Source organism: Raphanus sativus, unplaced genomic scaffold (genome assembly GCF_000801105.2).
Source record: "Raphanus sativus cultivar WK10039 unplaced genomic scaffold, ASM80110v3 Scaffold0215, whole genome shotgun sequence".
NCBI lineage: Eukaryota > Viridiplantae > Streptophyta > Magnoliopsida > Brassicales > Brassicaceae > Raphanus > Raphanus sativus.
In genome coordinates, this window is record NW_026615535.1 from 32,556 (window position 1) to 52,673 (window position 20,118).

At 29.9% G+C, this 20,118-nt stretch overlaps 1 protein-coding gene and 2 long non-coding RNA genes across 17 annotated transcripts; all 3 read left to right on the top strand.

Moving 5' to 3' along the window:
• The first annotated feature begins 4,632 nt into the window (after positions 1 to 4,632).
• On the top strand, positions 4,633 to 6,768 carry LOC108807865 (uncharacterized). Of its 14 annotated transcripts, none has more exons than XR_008939723.1 (6): positions 4,634 to 5,278; positions 5,466 to 5,828; positions 5,910 to 6,141; positions 6,252 to 6,305; positions 6,428 to 6,469; positions 6,685 to 6,768. It is a non-coding gene; the product is annotated as an uncharacterized LOC108807865 (long non-coding RNA). The 14 variants fall into 14 exon arrangements; XR_008939720.1 differs by having other exon boundaries at positions 4,639 to 5,212; positions 5,466 to 5,553; positions 5,725 to 6,141; XR_008939714.1 differs by having other exon boundaries at positions 4,640 to 5,278; positions 5,466 to 5,553; positions 5,725 to 6,141.
• A 4,766-nt stretch (positions 6,769 to 11,534) lies between these two features.
• LOC108810539 (uncharacterized) lies at positions 11,535 to 14,878 on the top strand. Its single transcript, XM_018582645.2, has 8 exons — positions 11,535 to 11,874; positions 13,028 to 13,146; positions 13,225 to 13,311; positions 13,396 to 13,587; positions 13,685 to 13,843; positions 13,939 to 13,992; positions 14,079 to 14,210; positions 14,402 to 14,878. The coding sequence occupies exons 2-8, from the start codon at positions 13,057 to 13,059 to the stop codon at positions 14,801 to 14,803; spliced, it is 1,116 nt and encodes a 371-aa protein (XP_018438147.1). The 5' UTR covers positions 11,535 to 11,874; positions 13,028 to 13,056; the 3' UTR covers positions 14,804 to 14,878.
• Positions 14,879 to 17,624: 2,746 nt separating this feature from the next.
• Positions 17,625 to 19,093, top strand: LOC108806121 (uncharacterized). 2 transcript variants are annotated; one of them, XR_001942511.2, is made up of 3 exons: positions 17,625 to 17,874; positions 18,066 to 18,210; positions 18,296 to 19,093. It is a non-coding gene; the product is annotated as an uncharacterized LOC108806121 (long non-coding RNA). The 2 variants fall into 2 exon arrangements; XR_001942510.2 differs by having other exon boundaries at positions 17,642 to 17,874; positions 18,069 to 18,210.
• The last annotated feature ends 1,025 nt before the right edge of the window (positions 19,094 to 20,118 follow it).

Genomic DNA, 20,118 nt, shown 5'->3' on the forward strand with positions numbered 1-20,118 from the left:
ATCTGAGCGGAAGTTGGTGGGATATAGGGAGAAATCGAGGAAGACATGATCGGTGATTGTTACGTCTGAGAAAGAAAGCTGAGGGGACGGAGATACAATGGGGATGAGAATGGATGACGATGCCCTGGTGGATGTTTGCAATACCAGATGCATTGAGAGGTCATGGTATGAGAATGTACAATGGCAAACATGAACAGAGTAAGGTTTTAGACGCTGTGACTCTATGTATTTAGTTTTTGTTTTTGTATTTATGTCCCTGTAATATTTTGGTTACAGCAAATGAACCCAAATTTTCAAAAGTAAACACAATTTAACACTCAACATTGATATTTTTCAAAATGCTTTTTGCGAATATCTATCTAAAAACACCATTTAGAATTGCCCCTTAATTTTCACACCTACTTACACTATCATGCCACTTAGAATTAAATAATACTTCATATTTTAATATTTTTTCTAATTAGATTAATGTGTTTTTCTAAATTAAAATTAAATTAAATACACTTCATTCATTTCTCCATTAAATCAATGTCAAAAGTATTTATTTTTATCAGCTTCAAAAAAATACATTTTTATTGGACAAATAATTCATGAAATTATAATATCAACTCTCCATTTAACAAATCTGAACAACAACAAAATATTACCAAATTTGAACCGAAACTAGATAAATATCCAAACGGATTTACCATTTTGGTATCCAGAAAACCAGAACTAAACTTGATACGAACGAAATATTTCGGATATTCGAATGTATTTGAATCATATTTATATATTTGAATATGTTAACTATTTTTAGAGTTAATATCCAAGATATAAGCTATTTTAAAGTTGTCTAAAATATTTGAAATAAAAAAATAGTCAAAAGTAAATTTTTAAAATAGATAAACAATAGTCAAAACACCAAAAATATTTAAAACATATATTTATTCTCCATCCAAATATTCAAGTTAAACATGTTTCTAATTTTTAACTTAGGTACTTTAGCTTACATTACTCAAATTTATATGTTATATTATTTTTATTTTTAGATTTAGGGAAATTTAAAGTATAAATAAATTTTGAAAATTTAAAAATAGTTTAAACTGGTTATCCGAACCGCAAAGATCCGAGTCATACCGAAACCAAAATTTATAAATACCCGAATAGAGCTGGAATTTTAAACTCAAAAATCTTAAACCCGATTAAATTTTAACCAAATTCGAGTGGATACCCAAATACCCACCCTTAACTTATTCAATGTAAACCGATCAAATATTACAAATACATTATTTATTATAAATAAATAAAAACTTAAACAGAAAATTAATATCAAGATCTAACCACTTAAAAGGTAACAACTGTTTAACTTGGTCAAAATCATTGATTACTCTGAAATTGTAGAACGATGGTTAGAATGACGAACGCGAAAAAAGAAAAACAACAGAGTAGTCCTAAAGAGAATGTAAATCCACAAATTTGTAAAGGATATCTACAGATAAACCCCTAAAATATATAGTACTCCATCTGTACCATTTTAAGTGATGTTTAAGGTTTTTACACAAAGATTAAGAAAATACAAATTTCTATGTAATTTATCTCGGTTACATAAAATTGCATTAAATAAAATCAGTCTAACCAATAAGAAAAACATGTAGTATTTTGTAATTGGTTGCAAATTTCAATTGACATTAAATTTTATTTAGAATTGTGAGAACATTACTAATTATGAAACAAAATAAAAATGTTTAAACATCACTTAAATTGGTACGGAGGGAGTAATTTTTAAGATCACTTATGTCCACTTTCAAATTGCATTAGAATATGATATATTGTTTTAACTATATTAATTTCTGAATAACTCTAACTTTATTTTCGTTTTATTATGTTAAAAACCTTCCAATTTTTTTGGTTGTGAAACGATCTTGATCACTGGGAAGAGTTTGAGTTTTTTAGTAAACTGTTAATTTGAACATATACAATATTATCCTTATTCCGATAATGAGTGCAACTAGTTCATATTATATATTTTTTTTTGTTGTCACTAATCACATATTTTGATTGAGTAAAAGCAGAACAAGCTGAGACAGACGTTGGCAGACAAATTAACGCACAAAAAACACATTTCCATTAAGTTATCTGCTCATCCAAGTACTATATCCCCATCATTGCATATGAAAATCTAAGCAGTCATTAAGAACTTGCATAACAAAAAGGGATTAAATTTATTGTTATTAAACATGCGTATTGTCTCACTTATCAGCCGATTTAAAATACTATCCTCACAAAGAATACCGACTATGACTATCTCCAATAACACTAGACCAAAATCACACAATTTCTTTCTTCGTGTTGACGCAGATTAATTTAGGCTAAAACATCCAACGTCAATCAAACAAACATAAATTAACAGGAGACCAATAACAAAACGTCCTTCACAAATTCAATAACACGACCTATACATTGTTGCTAATGCCCTTACATACAACCCCTCCCCCCTCCCCAAATGTACAACAACAATTTAAAGAAACACTAGATTTTGATCCGCCCTTAAAAAGGACGCGTATATTTTTATATTTATTTTTTGAGAAATTTATTTTTTATATTTGTATTTTTTTGTAATTATATTATTTTTAATATTAATTTAATTTAATATAATTTTGATAAATATATTAAATATGTCATATTGTATAACTGCACACTTTTGACATATGCATTTCAGAAATTAATTTTAAAGTTTATTCTTAAAGTTTGCAATATATTATATTTTCTTAATAGTTACCTAATATAATTAATCAAGAATATTTATACCAAAAAACTGACTCGGGATCAACCCGAAAATCAAAGTTTTATACTCTTTTAAATCTGACCTATATACTCGAACGACTCTTATAATGTTATATCCGAATACCAATATCAAACCCAACCTGCACCGAAAACCAAACAACATTTTTTAAAAATGTTTGAAATATATATCAATGAGTTAATATGATCTTTACTAACTTTAAGTTAAATCACATTTAATAAATACTTTTAATCGAATAACCTATTTAAAATCCATTAAACTAATTGAGTTTTTATGAATATTAATTTCTATTAAAAATCTACTTATAAAAATTAAATGTCATTAATTTATGAAAATGTAACATCAGTATTTATATTTTTAAAAAATAACATGTATTCGTCCCTAATTAATAATGTGATCGAACGTTGTATTTGAAAACATGTATATTTACTTTGGGTTTGTACAAACTGCATATAATTTATAGGTCTTGTACTTATGCCTATTTATTAAATTAGAGTTTTTACAAACTGTATATAACTTATAGATCTTGTACACCTATTTTTTACTTAAATTCGGGTTTGTACAAATATTTATAAGAGAAGAAGGCGACGAAAACAATATTAATTATGATAAAATTTTATTTTTTAGTTAAAAAAATTGTTGCAAAATATAAGAGCATATTTTACGGGATTGAGAGGTTATATAATCAAATTTCGAAATTGAGTTTAGAATAATTGATTTAATTCGTTGAATGTTCTAATTTGTTGGATATATACTCAGAAAAATAGATATGATCCATATTATTAGGCACTTTAAATGTTCTTATTATTCGAATTTATTCACATAAACTTATAAATAGTTCATTCGATTAGTAGGCACTTTAAATGGTTGTTAGATGCAGAAAATAGATTTTATATTGTCCAGATTATTAGGAACCAAATCGTAAAAAAAAATAACATATTTTAAAATATCCCCTACTTATTCGCTTCTTTATTTAATTTATGTTTAATGTTTGAAAAAACTTATTTATATTGATGTAGTTACCAGGTTTATGGACGCCACCCACCAATCAGTTTAATATTAACGGATTAAAAATTAACTGATAAATACTAATAAGAACATTAGTTTTTAAGAATAAAAACATAATATCATCTGATCCTTCTGTCATTATATTGATCTAATCCCAGCTGGTTTAATCAGCTGATTTTTATAATGTTACCCGCTCTTGTAACAAATTTTTCTGGATCCTTCTGTCATTACGGGCTGTAATAATGAGTATTAGAATTAGAATGTTGACACAAACTTAATAGATATAAAACCAGCTGTTTCCCGAATCTTAACACAATTGTTTTCAAATCTACCACACAAAAAGGCCAACAAATTATGAACAGCGGATTAATCTATCAGTTTCCTGTAAAATAAGAGAATAAACAAATATGTAAACATGAGAACCCTCAAAACAAAAGATGCCAGCACATAGAGATTGATAATCTCAGATAAGTCCATCGTAAGCTACAAACTTTGGGATTCTAAAAAAAAAGAAATTGGAGATCGAACCTGACTTCAAAGAGAGCTTCTCCTATCATCCCCACAGGCCACATCCCACTCAAATCCACCTATTTTACCAAAGTGATAATTACCATTTTGATTCGAAGCTCACGTCTTTAGACGGTAGTATATATATCAATATATACTATACTAAAAGCTAAATAAGCTTCATAGATAGAGTGCCACATCACTCTTTTAATTCCAACCAATGAGAGCTCAGCATACATCCACGTCAAAACTTCTTTCCCTCTGATGGGCCTGAACCGAACTCGGTCTCTGGGCTTCGAATTCGCGGTGTGTCTAACAGCCCGTAAGCCCAAAATAGTTATCCCATCACTTATCTCGCGTAAACCCTGAGCGCCGTCTAGGATTCGCGAGTCGGGTCCTGTTCATCTTCTTCTTCTTTCCGTTTGCGATGCAGGCTCCCGTGTAATCAATTTCTCCCACGCCTTCGCACTCTTCAATCAATTGATTAACCCCATTAATGGGGTCCGTTGGCTTCCTCCTTCGGATCTTCTATAAAACCTCCACTTCACGACGACTTGTTTTTCCTCTCTCCAATTTCAATCGCGATGAAGATTACCGGTTCAAGCGACTCTGTGAACTCGAAATGCGAAGCGGCGGCCCTCTCGGCTCCGGTCAAAACCGGTGACCAATCCGGTGTTCATTCCGACCATAAATTCCGACGTAAATTCTGCGTTCAATTAGTTATAAACGAATAAGAAACTCTTCAAATTCCTCCTGCATTCCACATCACTATATTAATCGATGGCGAGTTCTGGATTCGAAGATCTATCACTATGAAACTGCCTATTGAAGCAACTATACCGTTACCAAACCGGTTGCCGCCGTACTCATACCGTGGATATTGGTCTTCTTTCTGCTGGTGGACTATTTTTGGTATCATCCTCTTTATCCTCTCAGCCACCGCATCTATTATTGTATACCAATTCAAATTGGATTGAGGTTAGTGATGGTCAATCCTGTGAATCTTGCTTCCGACCAATCTATGGTTTTTATTTGTGTTGTGTGTGTGCAAAAATTAGTTTCCGTTTTGAATTATCAGAATTAGAAAGTATGAAAACTGATTCTTTGCTAGGAATAAAGTATTGGCCTAAACTGCTTCATGATTTGTCTTCTTCTTTTGTACCAGAAGTTCATGGCATACACTTAAATTCTCTAAACATGTGAACATCAAGAGGATTTAAAAGAGGTTTTGACTTTTAAATGCTAGCAAGAAGGTGGATCAATGGGAAGCTTTTTGAATATACTTTGTAGACATTTCTTTTATTTGTTCTTCTGTCCAATATTTGTGGACACAATTGTGGCTTCCCTAAACCCACGTCTGTCTTATTCTCCTTAATTAAGTAAATGTGTTTCAGGTAGCATTTAAAGTACTGACTTTGTCTCAGGGTTATGGAGACGGGGAAGAAGCTGGCAGAGTTGCAGTGCGGAGAGGATGAGGAGCAAAAGGCCTTACATTGCACTTAATCATAGATTGGAGATAGACGTGTGGGTGAGAACAGGCTGCCTTTTGAGCGTTTAATATGATGAGATTACAAGAATAGATGGATTAAGCGGCCTGAGCTCTTATCAGCCAGATCTAGCATGCCAGCTAATGAAAGGAAAGCTCGCAGATGTCTGTACTTTAAATGCCAGTGAAGTAACAAAGCGAATGAATCAGTTACTGTTTTCTTTACAAAGTTTTTGTGTTTAGATATATATTGGTTTCCAATTCTACTTTCGTCTGTTTTTAGGCTGCTTAGAGTACTTGGAGCACCGAGTGATGCGAGGATCTATTGGGCTAGAGGGGAACCCCTTGAGGAAAAGTAAGCTCTGAAACCGTTAACAAGTGAATTCCCACATCTTTACAACAAATAAGATATTGTGTTTCCCCTTGAACTCAAACCTTTCAGAAAATGAGCTTTTATAATGGCAGCACTCGAGTATATAGCATGGAAGGAGAGCGTTGTGGTCATGGCATCTCATGAAGGTAACATGGGCCGCGAGATTCATGTACACAGACTCTTAATTTTAAAATGGTTTCAAATGTCAATTCAAAGTTTAGTTTCACAATCTTAAGTCAAGTTGTTGAATACTCTTTCAGGGTCACAGAGCTTATGAAGAACACAAGAAGCTTATAACGCCAAGCAAAAGGTAAATGCTCCCATACTTTATGAACACATCAATGACGGAAACAGAGTTTGAGAACTGGATAAAGAAATTACACAAACTATCTCTAGGACAGCCAGAACTAACGAAGTAACAATTAGTAAAGCCAGATGTTGCAAAGTATCATGTTCTTAAGTGTATGTGCGTTAATCATTTCACTCTCACTATTAAAGCTTCTGTTTTTTTTTTCTCACATACAGCTCTCAAACTCAGGAAGATGATGACTGAAAATGGACACTCAATTATCTTCTTCGTCTGAATCAAGTGACAGTGATTGTGGGAAAGGAATATATGTTGACATGAGCTCTTACAGAAACAAGGATTAACTGATTTTTAGCTGTCACGTGTTTACAGATGTCTTTTAATTTTCTTAAGCTCCACTAAAGTGCCTTTTTTTTTAAACTCAGCTTATTGTTTCTTCAAATGTATTATTAATTTCCACCATCTTAATAAAAAAAAGTTTAGCACGTGGTTTATATATTCATCTGAAAATCTGAGTTTATAGTTTTCTCGACTTTGTTTAAGCTTCTACGACCATATAAATTTAACACCTATTGGCACTTATACCACACAGGTCTTTGTAAATTAGCTTACCTTGGTGGTCATATAAATGAAATCAACTGCACCATTCCCTACAAAATAGAATATATTTGATGCGTCCAAATTTATTTTTATTAGATGAATGTATTTCCAATTTTTTTTGGCTAAGGTATTGGAATATACAATCAAAAATAGGCTATAATATAATTTGCTTTAGTGACTCGGTTATCCCTATAATTTGTTTTAGTGACTCGGTTTATGTCTATCCCTGAACACTTTTATTATACAATAATTTAATTTGGTTTAGATAAACTACTAAACTATTTAAAATAAAATATAAAATTAATGAAATAAACATTTAAATATGAGGTTCATATCAACAAAATAAATCAAGTATATACTATTAATTATATTATATAATTTACATGTACTTATGCTATTATATTTTAATTGATTGGTTTATTCGGTTTACTCAGTTTGAACGGTTTAAATATCAAAGCATATCCATATACATTCCAATTTCTAAAAAAAACATATGTTTGGTATATTCGGTATCACCAAATTTAATCTACTTTTTCTAGCTCGGTTTTATTTAATTTTAGTGGATTGGTTTTACCGGATTAAAACACCCCTGAATAATTCTAATAGCAGAAAATCAAATTTATTACCCAAGTTACTCTTTTTGTTTTTAAACAATTGATATTCACCAATTTTCTCATTATTTTGAAAATACAAAGCTTCCATTACAAACAAAAACATTGAAACATACGATCCATAAATAAATTATCAACACACTTTTCCGCGCGTAGCGCGGAGAAAGACTCTAGTATTAACTAATAGGAATATAGTTATGATAGGGATAGTAAGATTTGGTAAATGAGAATTTTTTTGGCATATTCTCAATTATCGTTAATGATTCACAATATTTTGTTTCAAATTTTTTATTAAAATTAAATTGTAATGGCATTGCTGTAAATAGTTTGAATATTTAAAAAATGTCTGCTGTTTTAATTGTATTGATATTATTCACATGGTTATATTCTTCGAAAAATAAAATAACATAAATATATAATTCTGCGTTTTCACGGAGCTCAGCTCCTAGTAAACCTTAATGAGACACATCAAAGCAGAAAATATAGTAGTTTGGGATAATTTTGTTTGATGACAAGTAGTGCTGGGTTTGCGGGTCGACCCGCCCCGACCCGCCCCGCCCCGCTGCGGGTCGACTCATTTTTTCGATTCAAAAATTCGACCTGCTTGACCCGCATCTAAAAAATGTAAGACCCGCCCCGCCCCGCATAAATTAGCGGGTAACCCGCGGGACCCGCGGGTAATATAAAAAATAATAAAAATAATTATTTTAATTAATATTTTTTTAAAAAATAATATAAATAATATATTTTAATTAAATTTTTAAAATATTCGTATTTTTTATTATTTTTATTATAAAAAACATAATTTTTACTAAAAAAAAATCATATTTTAAAAAGAATTTTTTTTTTTTAATTTTGCGGGTTGGCGGGTACCCGCAGTTTAAATTCGGTCGACCCGCACCTGCCCCGCGTTAAAATCACTCGACCCGCACCCGCACCCGCGAACAATTTTTTTCAAATCACTCGACCCGCACCCGCCCCGCGGCGGGTCAAACAGGGCGGGGCCCGCGGATAATGAATCAAATTCCCAGCACTAATGACAAGAATAAACCCAGTAGTTAATAATATAGATATTGAATATTTTTGAAAAACAAATGAAAGTATTAAAAAGAAAATTTGTCAACATCAAAGTATTAAACTAGAACAGGTTATCTATCAGGCTTATTAGGATTAAGTATACTGGACTAATAAAAATACGCTATTTGTTATTTTTATATCTGATGGGTGTCTAAAGGGGTTTATTAAATCATGGATTTGAGAGAATTCAATATTTGAGTAAATCCAAGAAAACCCGAGACTTGAAATTTTTCAAAAAACTTTGTTACACGTGTTATGGGTTTTTAGAGAAATTTCAGAGTTTTTTGAAAAAATATTTTATATTTTAAATATTTATCTAAAATAATATTTTTCTTTTTAAATTACTATAGTTTGACATTTTTATCATTTTATGAAATATATAAATAGATAAAATTTATTAAAAACCGATTTTCAAATATATTTTTTTTCATTTCAAACAGTTTTTTTCTCTAAAAATGTAAGCTATTTTTTATTTTATTAAAAAGTTTCGAAATACAATCATAGGAGCTGCTATTTCTTTTTTTTTAACGTCTTGAAACAACTGAGTTATCAGTAAGGCAGAATAAGAAAGCAAAACCAAAAACATACATCCACGAAGCTCAATCTTAATGGAAAGACTAAAGAGCTTAAAATGCACGTTCTTGATTAATACGGTCAAGTAGCCATGAAAGACCTCCGATCGAAAGGTAAGACTGGAAGAGACCGTTGCGAAGAAGCTGCTATTTCAATCATTGTTTTTTTTATTATAAAATATCATCCAAAACCCACCAAATCCCATTTGATATATTTTATTTACAAAATTCCTATTTTCCAATAACCTGGAATTTGGGAAAACTTATAAAAATGACTAATCCATTAATCTTAGATTTAATATATAATTTGAAATACTAGATACAGTAATAGAGGATTAGAAAAAAACCTCTCAATTACTTGTTCCAATAAGACCCTAAATGTTTTGGATTACTAAAATTCCAAAAACAATTATGTTAATAATTTTTTTCATTTCATTACAGTAAGAAAATTAATAATTAACACTTGAAAGAGATAAATAAAATAAAAATAGAAAATGATAATTTTCTCCTTCTCTATTAAAAGAGAAGTACAATTTTATCTACTATAAAAAATCACATTTGGCCCAACTAATCAATTACATTATTTACATTAATTTATGAAAATATAATATATCTACAAAATAAAATTATTAAAAAGATATTAATATTAAATAAATTTTACTATAATTTTAAATTCTACTTTTGGTTATAACAAAATATGTTGAGGAAAAAATCTAACAAAATCTTACTATACTAAACATTTTAAATATGTTTTTAAAAATGCAGTGATTAATTTCTAAATTAATAATATCCTATTATTATAAATTAATTTTAAATAAAGTTTTATTATAAAAACAAAATAAAATTATATGTTATTTAATCAATTTCTTAATTATATTATATCTACTATATTAAACTAATAGTTATAAATGCATTAAATATGAAAAGTATATTAATTTGGTAAATTGACATATTTAAAAATATTACTTTCACTTAAGTAAATAATCATACCATCACTCACCATTTAAAAGGTTTTAAATATCATCACCGTTTAAACAGATTAAAACTCATAAGTTATATGTAATATTTCTATGCAAAAGTAAAATTGTTAACATATGTAAAACTTTTATGTCTACAACAATATTTTATTTATTTTTAAAATCAAAACAAAATATTATCTAAAAAGATTATATACAAAATATAATAGAATATAATTAATCTTTAGTTTAGGTGTTATATACAAAATATGCTATTTGAAAACCTTGAAATTTAATAATTAATTAAAGAAACTAATAAGAAATCTTTCTGCTTTGATGTATGTTGATTCAACAATCTCTGGTTTGGTTATCCAATTTGGAAGGTGATCTTTCTTAGTTTCCTAGTTTATTGTTGCCAAAAAGAAAGAAAGAAACTAGTTTAACATTAAATTAAACATTTATTTTAATTATAAAAAGTATGTTGGGAAAATAAAAAAAAAATCTTACCAAAATTTTTAGTTTTTAATAAAAATGCATTAGTTGAGTAACAACAAATATTTTAATAAAATAAAAAATAGTTATAAAAAATCTTACCAAAATTTTTAGTTTTTAATATGATATTTCATATTATAAATTTACTGGTGAATAAAAGTGTTTTTTTCTTTTGAAACTTTGAATAAAAGTGTATTGAATACTAAGTTTTATGTTGCTTCCGTGAAGATAGGATTTTACTTCCGGCCTTCTGGGAGAGGGATAAGAACAACTTAGACGTAAACAAACATAAATGATGCACTGATAATAGTGGAAGCTTTTTTAGATAAAAAAATTATGTCACAAATTTAGTCCAACGATAAATTTTAGAAAACAATATATTATTTTTCCAGTATTTGGTTTGGCAAAATTTATATTTCAAAAGTTTTGTACAAAGGAAATTTTTCCATACTTATCTTTATTTGAAAACTTTTTCATCAATCGATTTCACTAATAGTAAGATAAGATTAAGAAATCAATATACAGATTAACTATAACATTTTTAAGGTCAACACATTGATTCCCCGTTTAATCCAGCCTAACATTTCAAGATATACTACTGATATTCCCCAGTGATCACATTCCGTTTCGGTTATAAGTTATAACCCCCTATTAAACTCAGTCAAACAAAAAATTTATATTTTCTGTTATAAACAAATAAAGATACATGTTAATTAATAGAGAAAATTATTCAAACTAACTCTCTTTTTCGGTTAATTACTAATCTAACTCCCATGTATCGACATATGTTAGCCAAAAGGTGTAAAGACGGATTAACCATCTATGTTGCTAGTAATAACAAGTTTGCCATTCCATTTAATACATTAATTGAATAATAAAATTAAAAATAAAAAACAACAAAAACACACATTAATTATCTTCCTCGTCACTTATTACAGCATTGTTATCTTCTTTCTCCAAAACTATTTCCTTTAGTTCGAGACAAATTTGCATCGTTCCGTCTTCAGCTGTTCCAAAAATCCAGAAAACTGCCTTTGATTTCCAATATCTATAGGCGGTGTGTTTTGTGGTAACGTCATCAAAACCCTTTTCGGATACAGGTAGCTCAGTTCCACCTTGTAATTTTGTGTATGATCTTGTACTCTCTGATCACCATCTGAACAAAATCTTCATAGCAAAGTTTATCGGTTACTTCTACAACTTTGCTTCTTGTTTTCTTGTCAACGCCAAATAGCCACCTAGTTTAGTTTTGTGAAATATCCATTTACCACATATGAGAGTAAGTTGCCCCATCTGTGTAAAAAAGGAAGGAAAATTGATGGAAAGGAACGTTAATCTATTTAAGAAGAAGACGGCATGATGTGATCTAATAACTGACGTGATTATGTTTGTTTATATTAGGGTTTGATTCAGTTTTATTTGTGGTCTAAATTAAGTTATGCTTTGGTTTACACAATTAATTACGGTTTGGTTTAAATTAAGTCACGGTTTGGTTTAGGGTTTAGGGTACATTTAAATTATGATTTGGTTTAAATTAAATCTGATTTGTCACGATTTTTCTTAACCATTCCATTTCGGTTTGGTTTGGTTAAAATTATATAAGTCTGTCTTCAAAAAGAAAAATAAATCTATAGTCAAAAGTAAACAAATCTGTTGAAGTTTGTTAACTAAATTTGTTGAAAAGAAATAAATAGGTTGAAAAATGTTTAAGTCTATCAAAATTAAATAAATCTGTGGACAAATGAAAACAAATCTGTGAAAACAAAATAAGTTTGTCAAAAAATAAATAAATCTGTGACTAAAAAACAAATAAATCTATCAATCCTTAATTAATTCTGACAAATTTAGATAAGTATATATATTGATAAAATTTAGTTTGGAAAATTTTATATTTCAAAATTTTTGTACAGAGGAAATTTTTTGCATACTTATCTTTATTGGAAAACTTTTTCGTCAATCGATTTCACTAATAGTAAAATAAGATTAAAAATAATATACAGATTAACTAAAACATTTTTAAGATCAACACATTGATTCCCCATTTAATCCAGCCTAACATTTCAAGATATACTACGGATATTCCCCAGTGATCACATCCCGTTTCGGTTACAACCCCCTATTAAACTCAGTCAAACAAAAAATTTATATTTTCAGTTATAAACAAATAAAGATACATGTTAATTGTTAATATTTTGATTTTTTCTGCTTGACATGATAGTATATAAATAACAGAGTTTTTCAATTTTGAGACAGAACAAAAAAAAGTGTCAACAAGAATTAGGATGGCGCTTATTGTGAATCTTTTATCTCTTCTGTTTTCTACCTTTATAGTTCATTCCAATCAAATTACAATGTCTCTCAGGTCTTTCAAGGTTAGCTTAAAACATAACTTGAGACACAAGATTTTTTTATTATTTTGATTATATGTAACTTATAAATGTCCTTGACAGATAAGTGAAAATATAACATATGATTGCATCGATATTTATAAGCAACCAGGGCTCAACCATCACTTTCTCAAAACCCACAAAATTCAGGTGAATTGCCTCAAAATTCCATCTCCTACATTTTTTACTTGTAACAGTATGATAAATATTAACTATACAATTTTTTTTGAAAAGATGAAACCATCAGTTTCAAGACCTGAGTTTAAGATGCAAACTGGCAAAAACGAAACATCTAACAAAAATAAAATAGGATGTCCAAATGGAACTGTTCCTATATTGAGAAATACAAAAAAATTTGTCACTAACTCACAAATATTTGCTGAGAGTCATTTTCATCCGCTATCAGCTGATAGTCCTGGAACACATGTAAGCACTCGTCTCGTTTTCTTAATATGATACATCTAATACTCTATTTTATGTATATATCAAGTAATAATTCACTAATGTAACCCGCTTTTGATAGATTGCTGGAGTAAGGTCAAATGGTGGTCCATTTCGTGGTGTACAAGCTTCGCTTAGTGCAAATGCGTTAAACGTGGGAAATGATCAAATCTCATATAGTCAAATATATATAGGCAGTGGATCAGGAAACCAAGTCAGTTATATCTCAGTGGGTTGGATGGTAAGTTTTATATTTTTTTAAGTATATTCCTTAATCCATTTATTACGTCAGTGCTCTGAGTATATTTTTAAAGTATTGCATTTCCATGTTGATAGATAAATCCAGGTTTATTTGGCGACCAACGTGTTTGGACATTTGGATTTTGGAAGGTATGTGGCTGTGAACAAGTTATTTTTTTGTGAAAAAAAAAATTGATCAAATAGTAAAAAATATGGTATTTAATATTTGTTAATAGGGTAAAGATGGGAAGGGATGTTACAATACCGCATGTTCAGGGTTTGTTCAAGTATCAAAGAAGATTCCAATTGTCGAACCCAATGTTCTTAAGCCAGGGGTCCCTGGCTGGTTTCACTTATCCATTCACCAGGTTTCTGTTTATTTATTTTTACTTATTTCTCAATCTTCATTTCTATTTAACAGTATAAATTTTATGAATGTTAAAAATAAACAGTTTATAAGGAAACTCGTGATCTATATCTTTGACTATAACATCTCTAGACCCGTACCTTTTTAAAACTGATATATGTATTTGTCTTGTCTCTTAATATATGGAAATAGGATAGAAATACAGGAAATTGGTGGATTACACAAATTATGAAAGATGCACCTAATGAAGATATCGGTTATTGGCCAAAAGAATTATTTAACCTTTTAGACAATGGTGCAAATATGGTTGGAGCTGGTGGTGTTGTTCAGGCTTCGCGTTCTGGTTCAAGCCCGCCCATGGGTAATGGTCAATTTCCGAATGGAGGCCGCTTGGATTCAGGAATTTTCACAAATATTGAAGTCTTAAATTCCAACTATGAGCAACGTAAAATGAATTCTTTTCCTATAGATAATCTGGTAGATAGTGAGAAATGTTATGGGCTAAGAATTGGTACGGTAAAACGATTCTATCGTACTCATCTTGGTTTCTTTTTCAACTATGGTGGTCCGGGAGGAAATTCATGTGGAGTTTGACATTTTCCATAACACTCTTTAAACTTGGGATTTGATAAAAAATATTAAACTAATAAAATGCAAACTATTATAAGATATTATTCTTGTTCTATTTTGTTTTGTTTTTAAGGTTAATGTATCTCTATAAAATTTGTTAATGAACTTAACTTTCTATTTGACTGTTAGAAACCCATGTAAAATTAGGTTTTATGGCCTTGATCAACTCAGTTTGTAGCTTTAACTAGCCGATTTCTACAATTTAAGTGGCTGACGCGGAAAAAACTCGGTTCACCGAATAATGCTACCTATGAGCATCAGTTCTCCATGGCAAGTCTGTGATCAATTTATTCTCGAGTTATCGAGTAGTCATCTGAGTTTTTGAACTTAAATGTATTCAACATCATTAACCAGGATACGTGATAAAAAAATTATTTCATCTATTTCAAATCAAAAGTCATTTTATGCTAATCTTTTGCTTTTAGAAGTGTCACATTTTGTGACAAAAAAAAAGAAGTGTCACATAATAAGTTTTTTAATGAAATTATTTCCACGTTTATTAATGATAGACTACATGAAGATGTAACTACATGAAGATGTATCTTTGTATAAATAAAAGATAAACTAATAAAGGAAAAACAAAAAAAAAATATTTTGATATGATGGAATCTGTGTATAGCGCAGATAAAAATGAAAACATATTAATTAGTAACTGACTAAGGTTATAATATGGAAATGTTATAAACAAAAATGATGGGATATTATAAAAGAAACTGGCTAGACAAGATCATTAGAATTCAAATCGTGTGATTTGAGATTTTCTAACAGCAGTGCCGGTCATGAGTCTTAAGATGTCCTTTAACAAAAAAAATTAAAAGGAAACTTTCCAAACAAAAAAAAAAGTCAAAATTATTTTTCGCTAAAACAAAGTTTCATAAAAAACTTACAGATTGATAAAATAATGGCTCTTAAACTTTTCTCTGCATTCAACTTGTTTCTTGAGAATATCATTGATTTCGATTTATATCAATTTGTCTACTTAGTTGAGTTCTTATAATTAATTTGTTTTCAGAAACACTTTCTACAAATGCATGAAAAAGAGAAATACATAATTGGTAGATCAAGATCATTAGAATTCAAATCGTGTGATTTGAGATTTTCTAACAGCAGTGCCGGTCATGAGTCTTAAGATGCCCTTTAACAAAAAAAATCAAAAGGAAACTTTCCAAACAAAAAAAAAGTCAAAATTATTTTTCGCAAAAACAAAGTTTCATAAAAAAACTTACAGATTGATAAAATAATGGCTCTTAAACTTTTCTCTGCATTCAACTTGTTTCTTGAGAATATCATTGATTTCGATTTATATCAATTTGTCTATTTAGTTGAGTTCTTATAATTAATTTGTTTCCAGAAACACTTTCTACAAATGCATGAAAAAGAGAAATACATAATTGGTAGATACAACACAAAACAATGTCACTGTGACTTATGTTTAGTTTGTAAACTTTACTGAATCTTTCGATTGTCAAAGAATGAGAGAATCCAAGAGAGTATTTAAACCCAAAAAGAAATTGCATATTTGTTCTTTGTTTTTTAGATAAAGAAAAAAATTGGGTGAAAAAGAAGATAATTAGTAGAAACACATACATGAGTACGATGAGCATAACGGAGAAGATCGACCATACAAAAAGAGAATATAGAAAATTTTTGAAACTGTAACAGAAAATAAAAAAATCAAAGAAGAGAAAATATTATGAATTGTGTGTGGTAAATGGCTGCTATTTAGAAAATGCAATTAGGAATTTTCAGTGTTTTTAAAACTAGATCAATCCGATGGTTAGATCAGGTTCAACTATGAACTGGGTATATAGCCATATTGGGTCTAATAATTGGTTCGACCATGAATGGATCGCGTAGCCGGATTGGATTTTAAAAGTTATTTATATTTTTATTATATATATTATATTTACTAACGTTAATTTTAAATTTTTACACTAAAAATATATTAAACCAGATTATTGAACCAGATTTGATCCGGTCGAACCATATTTAACCGTGACCCAAAAATATTCCAGTTTAGTTTCCGGTCTGGTTTTAAAAACACTGGTATTTTTAATTGATTTGTTTTCTTTTTATTTTATGGTGATAGCATTTTATAAAATATGTAAAAATAGAAACTAAGAATGTCAATAAAAGAATCAAAATCTAATAGGCTAACAATTAGAGATATTGATTGGGACCCTGGTTAGTTCTTTGAGTGAAAGTTCTCTGGTGTAGAGTTTGGTCGAGGTAACCAGAAATAAAAGAAAGTTAAATTAATTTTTATTGTAACGTGGAAATCTCTTATATATTGTCCACTCTTCTTTATTCTCGTACAGTGTTTAGTTTTCTTTTATTATTTAATTTTCTAAGGTTGTTTAATGTATACTAAAATATGATTAAATTTCTTACTTATTGATAACCGTCATATCATAGTGGTTCGTGTTTAAATAAAATTAGATATAATTATAAAAAAATAATGGTTCTTTAAATAAGAAAATAAATAGTTGGACATAACATTTATCAATAGTTAATGATCATGTTTTAATAAAATAGATTTAATAGAATAAATTCATATGTCAATTAATAAACTATATTTTTTTGTCAACAATTAATCTATTTATATAAAGTTGCATTTACTCCTTCCTCGTGAAGCCACCTCAGCATCTAGGTCATAAATTCGAAAGCTGATAGCATGACACGTGTCCATTTTATTTGTGCCCTACGTTTCATTTAATTGAATAGTATGATCGTATCTAATATTTGGGCTTTCTCTTAAGTTTATTTGTTTTTGTGTGTATGGGCTGGGAAAGTGGTGGGCTGCGGTTGATTAAATACAGGCCCGAAACCTGAATAAAAAACCATTGGCTTCTGGGTTGTCATCTCTTTCTTCGTCGTTCAGAGACGTTTCATCTTTGTCTGAATCATTTGTGGCATCGAAACGCGCTTCTTCGTGATTAATGTCCATTACTTCAGTCACCACGATGTAGCCTTGAATGCATGCTTTGATTAGGAGTCGGTGAACCTGAGCGTATAAATATTAGATCTACTAAAAGGTCAGTCTTTATCCAATTCTCATTCCTCACAATTCCTAATAACACTAGAAATTTAGTTTTAGTATAGTGGCTAGCTTATTATAATTTCAAGGTGTGTACCTGATACAATAGCTAAGTGAGCCTCTTAGATCTTGATTTATCATGCTGTTTAATCCAATATTAGGATTTTTTTTTTCTTTTGTTTGGTCTAGCAGAAAAAGCTATCCAAGTAATATGAAAGATCGCCGGTGAAACATAATGATCCTGGAGGTGGATTTATATGATGTGAACCAGAGGTGCTGAACTCAATAAGAACCTTGCTCTCTCTCGCTACAAAGCAAAGAAGAAAACTTGAAGGTAAATTTTAAACTAATCTCATCATCATATATGACCAAACAAAAACATGAATTGGACTGGTGTTTGGTCATTGTGATTAAAACAGATGCGATAAGCACATCAGATCTGAATAATCCAAGGTTCATGTAGATATCAACACAAGAGTCAGGGTCAGAGAAAAAAAGAGAACCAACAGTGGAGCAAATAAGGTGTTCCAAAAAAAAGTGAAAGAAAAAGCTAAGAAGATCAAGAACAATCCTACCAAACTTGGCCATGGTCATTACAACGATCATGATGTGTACGAAGAAGAATATGGCAAGCACGAATCAGAGTGGCACGGTGAGCCAGATTTGTTATTTACATTTGAAAAAGACTTGCGCGTTATGTTTTTTCGACATTAACGGGTTCACTGTTTTATGTCGGAATGGCACACTGTATACTCATGGCGGTGTATCTGTTCATGTGTCACTGTGTCATCCCGGGGAAGCTAATTTCCAGGCACCGCCGAAGAGCGTTCCACCAGGGACAAATTTTTCCCATTGGTGTTTTTGGATACTTTTTATGGACACGAGAGGAGAGGATATATACTCTGGAGAAGGACGTGAGAAGAGAGGCACCGTCTCATCCTCCTAAACTACATGACATGTCGTAGAGAGAATAAATGATCGAGGCTCATCAGATGGCAAGAAAAAACGCATGTGTCTTTGTTATCCGCAACAAAGATGTAATGAGGACGTGATGTTTTTTTTAAATATTGGTTGAAGTTGCAGGCAAACCTTTGTCAAAAGTCTAAAGTCATCTGTGAATTGGCTTGAAGAGGCTGAGGAACAAAAAATTACGATGTTTCTTTTTCATTTTGCTCTGTAATCATCTTTTTCTTATAAACATATAATTTTAGAGTGTATATGTCTTTTAATTCTTTTGATTTCTGATATTCTTTTGCTGCATTTGACCTTTTAGTGGCAAGAAGCTTACTTTTCAGATGATTGTACTTTTCAGGCAAACCTTTTTGTTTCATGGGACATCTTCAACTATTGTATCTAATATGATTTTCACATACGCATTCTGGTCATGCCATATATATATGTGTATATTTATATTTAAAATGCAAAAAGATTGATTGAGTACTGATAAAACAGGTCCGATTTGAGAAAATGGCAGATGAAGGAAAGCTAAAAGTGAGAAGAGACAAGAGAGTCACGAATGTGTTGGATTTATAGCTGCTGTCTTTTCAGATTTCTCCAGAAGAATAGTGTAAGCATCAATGAGAAATCTTATTCTCTGGCAAAGAAGCTTAGAAAGAAATTCCACTCCCCGACACGAGGTCGTGTTTTAAATTTACAGCCATGGCCTGATTAATATGTTTTAGATGTAAATTAACCTGTGGTAATTTATTTTAAAAGTTTGTCATTTAGTTTGGTTGTCTTATTATTCATTTGTAAATGTTTTCCCACAGATTGGTGTTGTGGACATAGAGCACTTTGTTCTTTTGGTCAATTTTCAGTAAATTTACTATTTCTCATGATTTGTATTTAGCTAACAAGCGTATAAGAACAAAAATTAATTCATAATTGGTGTGTTATAGAAATTTCACTATGCTTATTATCATAATAAAGGTAGAACCAACTTTTTTAAAGGTAAAACAATTACATGACAATCTTTTAAATAGTAAGATAAATCATATGATTTTTTATAAAATAAAAAAAATATAAATAGTGAAAAGTAATATTATTTTAAACTGAACAAAATGTTTGTATTTTTTAGTCCGCTATTACAATAACATGTATAAATCTAACTAATATGTATATTTTTATATAAAAGAAATATATGTAAAATATAAATATAGACTATAACTGTTTTAATTATTATTAATACATCCCGCCCGTAGGACGGATCGACCCTGGTAAACTATATATAATTCCAACATAT

Coding starts and splice junctions, on each gene's coding strand:
- LOC108810539 (XM_018582645.2), top strand. CDS start 13,057: ATGGCGCTTATTGTGAATCTTTTATCTCTTCTGTTTTCTACCTTTATA. Junction 13,312..13,395: donor TCAAAACCCACAAAATTCAG/GTGAATTGCCTC, acceptor TTTTTTGAAAAG/ATGAAACCATCAGTTTCAAG. Junction 13,844..13,938: donor ATATCTCAGTGGGTTGGATG/GTAAGTTTTATA, acceptor CCATGTTGATAG/ATAAATCCAGGTTTATTTGG.